General features: G+C 44.7%; 1 protein-coding gene and 1 long non-coding RNA gene across 5 annotated transcripts in view; one reads left to right on the top strand and one right to left on the bottom strand.

Annotated features, from left to right (window-relative positions):
- The first annotated feature begins 1184 nt into the window (after nucleotides 1–1184).
- On the top strand, nucleotides 1185–2320 carry LOC130157678 (uncharacterized). Its single transcript, XR_008824967.1, has 2 exons — nucleotides 1185–1576; nucleotides 1955–2320. It is a non-coding gene; the product is annotated as an uncharacterized LOC130157678 (long non-coding RNA).
- Nucleotides 2321–4129: 1809 nt separating this feature from the next.
- USP53 (ubiquitin specific peptidase 53) overlaps nucleotides 4130–8222 on the bottom strand; it is a 40618-nt gene continuing 36525 nt past the window's right edge. For all 4 annotated transcript variants that reach the window (XM_056357544.1, XM_056357558.1, XM_056357535.1 and 1 more), the window contains one exon: nucleotides 4130–7929. In XM_056357544.1, the coding sequence (XP_056213519.1) occupies nucleotides 6945–7929 (985 nt within the window). In that variant the 3' untranslated portion in view covers nucleotides 4130–6944. The remainder of the gene's footprint in view (nucleotides 7930–8222) is intronic.

The following is an 8222-nucleotide window of genomic DNA, read 5'->3' as shown; positions in this document are numbered from 1 at the left end:
CCCTGGTCCCGCTGGCCACGCTGTTGCTGACACAAGCCGGGATGCTGCTGGCCCTCCTGGCCACCTGGGCACGGTGCTGGCTCCTGCCCAGCTGGCTGCCCACCAGCACCCCCAGGCCCTTTCCCCCCAGGCACTTCCCAGCCGCTCTGCCCCGGCCTGGAGCGCTGCATGGGGCCGGTGTGACCCCAGGGCAGGACCCGGCACTCGGCCTTGTGGAACCTCATACAAGTGGCCTGGGCCCGTGGATCCAGCCTGCCCAGACCCCTCTGCAGAGCCTCCTGCCCTCCAGCAGATCAGCACTCCCACCCAACCTGGTGCCATCTGCAAACTTACTGATTGCACTTGATCCCTTGTCCAGATCATCAATAAAGATATTAAGCAGGACCGGCCCCAGTGCTGAGCCCTGGGGAACACCACGTGTGCCCGGCCGCCAGCTGGATGTGGCTCCATTCACCACTGCTCTTAGGGTCGGAGCTACCATGAGGAGGTTTTTGTTTAGTATATTCCTAGGTTTCTGGTCACTTTTCTAGCACAATAACAGCCACAGTGCCTGCAGCAGTGACTGAGCTGGCTGGGCTGAGGCCACACGTCCCGACTATGAGCATGGCGCCGGGCTGTACAGCCTCACCTCTCAGGCAGCTGAGTGTCCTGTGAAGAAAGCACATGATATACGCTATCTACACTGACCTTTTCACGTTTATGTAGGGTGTACAAGCTCCAACTAATCTTCAAGGATAGGAGTGTGTCTTCAAACCATTTCAGTTTTCCTCAACTTCTTCACAACAGGATTTCCCAGTCTTTTAGCTTCTTCCAGGGCATCCATCATCTCCTGTCCGAGGAGTTAAAAGGGACAACCTGCGAACGTTTATTGCCACAAAAGCCCCAGCACAGCTGAGGAGAACAAGGGCGGCCGGTCTGCCAGGACTGCCCACCTGCCCCTCCCCACACGCCGCCTCAGGGGGCCGAGCGCCCCGAGGGCCGCCGGGGAGCAGCACCCTGTGCCGCCCTGCTCCTGCCGCCTCACAGCGCGCCCCCCGAGCGGCACGGCGCCCAGCGCCGGCGGGGGGGCACCAGCGCCCTCCCTGTCCCGTGTCCCCTCAGCGGGGAGCGGGGGCGGCACTCACGCCTGGAGCACGCGGCCGAGCGCCAGCGCCGTCACCCAGGGGCGACGGGGGCCGCGGCAGCGCCCCCTAACGGCCGCCAACGGCCGGCGGGGCGGGGCGGGGCGCGGCGTGAGGAGAGGAGGGCGGTGCCGGCCGCGCGCCGCAGGGCGTGGCCGCAGTACGTGCGCCGCGCTCTCATTGGCTCCCCAGGCGGAAGGGCCGGTGGTGCGTGCGCGGGGGCCGCCCTCGCCCCCACGGAGCCTGAGGAGATGGAGGCGGTGGCGCGGCGGCAGGAGGGCGAGGAGGACGGGGACGCCGCGGCGGGTGGTGGCAGCAGCAGCAGCCGCCGCCGCCGGAGCCGGGCGTTGTCGCTGTCGGGGCAGTCCTACTGGCTGGACTTGTGGCTCTTCGTCCTCTTCGACCTGGCGCTATTCGTCTTCATCTACTTGCTGCCCTGAGGGCGCCGGGCCCAGGTGAGGCGGTGGCGGGCCTGGGGGGGCGGTTCTCGGTCGGGCTGCCCCCACCCTCCGCCGGGCCGAGCGGGGGAGAAGGGACGGTGGGTGGCCCGGCCCGGCCCGGGGATGGGGGGAGCCGAGGCCCCGCTGCCGGTAGCCGGGCGGCTCCGGCTGTCCTTGCTCCAGCAGCCTGGCCTCCGGAGGCCTGGGAAGCACAGATGCCTCCGAAGAAATTCAAAACTAATTCCAAACAGCCAGCAGCTCGATTATTTTATTAACAAAAAAATATCGTTTCCTGAATCAGAAAGTATGTTTGATGCTTCTTTTGCGTTCGCTGCATCTTCTGCAGAGCTGTACGACACTGTAGAAGTAACCGGCCTCTTTCTGTTCTCCTAGAGCTACTACCTAATCACAGGATGCACCTTATGCAAGCAGGCGGTGGAAGAGGAGGACATTTGTGCAGTATAAACAGCCGGGAACAAGACTCGACTTGCATCTGAATGCAAGAGGCACATATATACTTAGTATCATAATGTATCTGTAGCTGTATCACAAGTATTACTGTTCAGGTTTTTACCTGTACCCTGTTACTTTTTTTCTAAGCTGTGCCTTAAAGGTCACGTAAGACAACTTGACTGTGCTTTTGTAATTAGTGCCTAAAGGTTTGTTAAGTGGAAGTGAAGATATGTACTGTTTGAATAAAAATAGACTGAAAAGGACAGACTAGAGTGGCTGAGAATAAAAACCCAGCTCTTGCATAGATTGAAGTTGTAAGTCAGCTTTTCCCCTCAACCGATGATACACAGCTGGGAAAGCTGTAACTTTGTGCGTTAATCACAAGGGTTTGATACTGTTTGGTTTTCTATTACACCTTTCTCTACACCATAGCCTGTGTGAGATCCTATCTTCAGCAGTTAGTGCTTTCTGAAACATGCCAGCCTTTATGCAGAGCAACAGTGTTTATACTGTTTATACTGTCCTCACTTACTGATTTAGATAGAACAGGTTCTGCTTTCCTCACTAATAAGCACTGTAGGAGTGAGCTTACAAGCGCAGCCTTCTTTAGCTGGTGGGTTACAGGTGATGTACCCTTTTTTCCGTGCACCTGCCACAGATGACCAAGCAGACAGTAACAGGTAAGTAAGAGGTTTCAACTTTCACATGCTGTATCAAAATTGTCCGTCTCCCTCTAGGGCAGGGGTCCTCAAACTTTTTAAACAGGGGGCGCATTAAGTGGCAGGCAGTCATCTGCGGCTGCTTGATTCCCCCCAGCCCCTGGCAGGGTGGAGGTGGGGAGGGTTTCTGTAAATACCAGGGGCTGGATTGAGGACCCTGGGGGGCCATATCTGGCCTGCGGGCTGCAGTTTGAAGGCCCTGCTCTAGGGAGACTTTCAGAACAGTGTTAAATCAAGGAGTCTCTGCATTCTCAGGAGGGAGAAAAGGAAGCTAAGTACATGGAACAGCTGACTGGGCTTTAGAGAAGACAGTCTTCCAACTATGGATGACAGGGGTTCCATTTTCTTATTTTTCCCTTGTGCATAGTAGTTTCTAATTCTGAGAAGTACAATTCATGGTTGTTGGGGTGTTTTTTTTTCAGGAATAAATAAAATAACTAGATTTCAGAGAATTTGAAGTGTAGAGTGTTTCAGTATCTTCTAACACTTTAAAGGGAAACAGGCTACACTCAAATAACATTTGGGATGCTAAAGTCAGCATACGTGCATGCTTTCTATTTTTCTTTCATTGTTGAAGACAATTCTGCCATTGACAGGGGCTTGCTTTATGAGTCAGATCTGCACTTAAATGCCAGCAAGTACAGGCATCTGTTCTTAATGATCTTGGCTGTGAAATAAGCAGTTTCAGAGTTCTTGACTCATGGTGCAGAAGAGCACTGAACTGTGATTGCAAGTCTTACAAATAGAAAAAAAGGTTTTCCAGTTCTTCAAATGAAGCTACTAAAAGACAAGTTTACTACTTCACCCCCACCCCATGTTTTCACCAGGGAAATCTCAAGGGAACAGTCTACCATGGAAGCACTGTAATATGTTCCATTTCTCTTTTGGCAAGGAAAACAGGTGAGAAGCCTTACTCGCCTTCAGAAAGTAAAAAAGTTTCAAGTACTCTTCTAGTATTTAGCTTTCTCCTGTAGTCAGATCTGATGCATAAGGTTGTGCTTGAAAATACTTAAAGCTAACAAATGCACAGGCTTGTGATGCATTGTACTCAAGCTGTTTCATGCATGTGAATCCATACATCAAGGCAAATTTCACTTAACAGTAATAACAGCAAAGGTAGCAAGGTAGAAGGCTTATGTAACTAATCAAGCAGTTATCACAGCTGCAGGATTATGGTATTAAGATTGCTTTATGCATTTTATAGGTATTTAGAAACCTAGATTTAATAGATAAACATACTTCAGAGGATGAATGTCACTGTTCAAAAAAGGTAACCCAAACCACATCTCTGCAAAACTTTCAACCAGTAGTAGCACTATTATATGTCACTTTACGTTTTCCTAAAAAAAAAGTGCCTTTAAAAATGTAGTTCTGAAGAGTACAAAAAGACGACAAAGATATTTTAATTTTTTATCTGATAGTTTGAACAAGCAGAACTTTGCAAGAAAATAATTCTAAAGACTTAAAAATATATTAATTACAAGACTTGTTAATGTCTTCACTGTTACAAAAATGGTCTAGGCTCTTATACAAATCTATAGCCAGAAAGGGACATTTATAAAAATATAAATAGGCACCCTAGGTAAGTTAAAACAAGTTATCACATATTAGCAAATATTATGTACGTAAATACATGGAGTGCAGAGTCAAATATAAAAACAAAGGTGCCTCAATTAGCTGTCTATTTACTATAATTAAATACCCAGTAAACATGGGTCACATAGAAAGTTGTCTGGTAAGATTGTTTCAAGCAAAGCAAGGAGACTGAAGTACATCTAAATTACCACAGCTACTTTAGAAATAAGTTTACCAGTTGTGCTTACTGGAAGCCATATTCATTGGTATCAGTAATAGGCATTCATATTGCTTGTTGTACAGAAGTATGAACATTGCTATACATGTTTAAAAATAAGTGTTCTAACATCATTCACAGTTGTTGCTGTGCTATTCATACATAAAAATACTGTCATTTTAAATACAAGATTTTTGCAAAACATTTTACAAATTATACATTATTTACAAATTCCAATAATCTTTGTTTTTACACAAGTATTAGAAGAGTTTTCCTTAACTGGCTATGTATATAACGTAGCATTGCTAGATGAAAAGTTTTAATTTACAGGTTCTGAAACCTCTCTCAAAAATATTAGTTGGGAATCTTCCAAGTTCTTACATTCTCAAGATTCTTCTGTATTCAACTGATTTTCTTATAAAAGGATAATTTTTTTAAAGTTGCTGTTTACCAGCAGCCATACCTAAACACAAATAATTATTTGCACTACAAATTCTTGATGTAATCTTTTCTTTTTCCCCAAGTGCTACAAGTTTTGATCAAGAACGTAGAAATAAGATTAATCTGAGATACCTGGTTTGTTGCATATATCGTGTTCCAGTTCTACTGTAAGTTACATGTAATTTTAAAAACACAACCCCCCCGACCTTGACACAGAATAACCAAAACTACTGTTTAAATGTATACCTTGGATAATTGTGCTAAACAATTGCCAACATTTGGTTGAAGCACTAAAATACATATGGTTTATAAACATAAAAAAGCCTTTCTGACTAACAGTGCAAGTATAAGTAAGAGTGTCTGATGCATATTTAACTGTCTTGCATTATTTTCATAATTAAAAGGCATTGATGTTTAGATGTATATCAGCAGCACCCTAAGTTAACACTCTTAATATGGATAACAGTAAAATTTAGCCTTTTTGGATTGTGTCATGCTTTGCTGACATTAGATCCAAATTATACGTCGTTCAGTGTTATGGTAAGACTGAAATAGAACTCTCGGCCCCTGCCTCTGACACTGCAAATCACAGTGAGTTGTTTCAAATGCTCGGGGCTGCTGTTGAGAGTGAAATCCTGTCCACCCTTCTTTCCTCCCCAGCCGTCCTCACTGGGCCATGTGCTGGGCCTCAGCACTCACTAAACACACCAGTGCACAGAACTAATTCACCAAATAAAAGCCACATAAATCCTCCTCTTTGTTACTGAAATAAGTCAGGTTAACAAAAGACACGTAGATGCCAGAGCTGCCAAAACTGCAGGGCTGAGTGCCAGAGCAGAGAGAGGAACCTCTTCTCTTCGAGCCCTTTCAGCCACCAACAGCCTGAACGGCTGCAGGTTCAGTCAGCCCGATTTGCTCAGAGACAGAACATATCCACGTGTAGGACTGCTCTGAATAGAAAAAAAGGTCAGTAAAATCAAATGACTGATCCCCATTAAACATTCCTCAAAATGTCAAACTGAAAAAATAGGAAATTCAATAAATAGCAGCATTGACTTTGCATGCAATTGTAGAATAAATCAGAACTGAACATAAGTAGTAAATATATCTAAAAAAACCTCATAAAATTAATCTTTCGTAGTTCCATGATAACTATTTCAAAATTAGCATCCTATTCAGCTGTATCTGTAGCTTATGGGGTTAAGGTTAATAAGTTAAAGTATATAGCTTATAGGGTGAACAAATCTGATAAATGCATTTAAAAATGTACACTAACAGCAGGTATATTAATAGGACAGTCTCTTACTGCAGTTTACTTGAACTCCCTTTGAAAAACTTATTTAACACTTGCAAACCAGAACAGTTTTTAAAGAATTATTATTATTATTAAGGCTTTTCAAATAAAAAGTTAGAAATTCTCTGGGTAAACTTGTATTAAAGACACTTTAAGGTTTGTGAAAGCACAGACTCGGAGAAGTCAGCTGAAAAAAATCCACGTCACCTCCTGCTTCCTATCAGGACAAATACTGCTCTATTATAGCTACATTTACTGCATTCTGTATGGTAGTATGTTTATTTCTGTTGTTAGTCTAAATATGTTGTGACCACATTCTGAAGGAATGCTTTTTAAACTGCAGCTAAGTAAATCTTACAAAATTAGTAACATCTGGCTGATCCCACTGCTGTAAGATGCATACACCCAAAGGGACCATTTTTAATACAAACTGTAGAAGACAAGCTGAGTAACAGAGGTTAGCATTAAGGCAACTAGAATAACAAATCAAAGAACCAGAAGTTTAGCACCTCTTCTCCTCTTCTCACCTCTATTTGCATATTCATTTAAACAGTTGTAACTCCGAAGCATAGTCGACTGGGTACCTAGTTGTACCCACCTCACACAGAGATTCAAGGTTTGTGCCCACTTGCAGACTACAAAAAATACAAAAGTCAGATCCAGATTTATTTTTTTAACACGAATCTATCTACTGCAGTGTATGCCTTCTGCATTTGCCTTGTACCTTTGCTCAGATGTGGGACGCCTGGGCTCAAGAGTAGCATGGTACGTAGCACTCAGTTCTGCTCCAGCTGGTGGAGGATGCTTTTCTTTGTGAAAGCTTCCGCTATCTGTAAAATACAGCTTGGGTCTCTGATGATATTTCATTCTGTATGTGTCGGTCATACAACTATCTACTGAAAAATAAGTCGTTAGGGATACGCTATCATTGCCGTCCACATAGCTAGCACTTGGTCCCGTATGACGAGATCCTTTCTTTAAAAAGTTTTCGGACACAGTCCAAAAGTCATTAACTGGTAAGCGGGGTGGAGAATCCGGTTTATGAACAAACAGTTCATTCCCTGGAAATGGTTCTTTAAGCCTTTGTTCGTTTGTAAGTACGCTTGCTTCTGCTGTGGATTTTAAAGGTGTACCCGTTTGCCTTAAAGGATTATTTTGCAACACTTCCATCGATTTTACGTCAGCTGCCGAGCTATTTTCTGATCCTGGTGAAGTATTCAGAGCATATTTCTTCGGCGGTAAAGGGGGAGGAAGATTCTGGTACACTGCTTCAGGCACCCAAAGAGCATCTGCCCTTCGGAGCGGGTGCCCGGCATGCTCACCGGCAGGGGGAAGCACCATGGGCCTTTCTGACAGATTTTGTGGCACACAAGGTGACAACCCCACCTTGGGACCAAACGTTTTTGTGTGATGAGACTGCAGCTGGGAAGAGGAGTGAAAGTCATTGTTGATCAGCTTCCTTCCACAGACATTTTCCGTATAGGGATGGGATACACCATCAGCACAATATACCGGCACATTCACCTTCTCAAATTTGTCTGGATTAAGCCACTCTGAAGCATTCTGTTCATTTGCCTTGCTCCTAGGTTCTGACTTGACAATGTCTTTAAGAACTGGCTGTAGAGCTGATGATGGGAATAGTTTCCTATTGGTCTCAGATATTTCAGCTCTAAAAAGTACAAAACCATACAGGATGTCAGTATCGATAAAAACATAAGAAAAAGCTCAAACAACCCAAGATTTTTAATTTTTTTTCCCAAGAGACAGCCTTGGTAACAGTGCTTAAATATTCAAACTGACTGAACAACTAGGATCTGCTTAACATACAGCCATTTGATTAAAAGTCTTAAAATCTTTAAAATAAAAGTATTGAATCACTCCAAGGTTTCTTTCAATTAAAATGTGAAGTGTCCCCCCAAAATTCTGCAAGAGATTATCTGTAAGGTAAGACAAATTCCTTCA

Source organism: Falco biarmicus, chromosome 1, assembly GCF_023638135.1.
Source record: "Falco biarmicus isolate bFalBia1 chromosome 1, bFalBia1.pri, whole genome shotgun sequence".
Lineage (NCBI taxonomy): Eukaryota > Metazoa > Chordata > Aves > Falconiformes > Falconidae > Falco > Falco biarmicus.
Note: the sequence above shows the minus strand (reverse complement) of the source record. Positions and strands in the feature narration are given on the sequence as shown.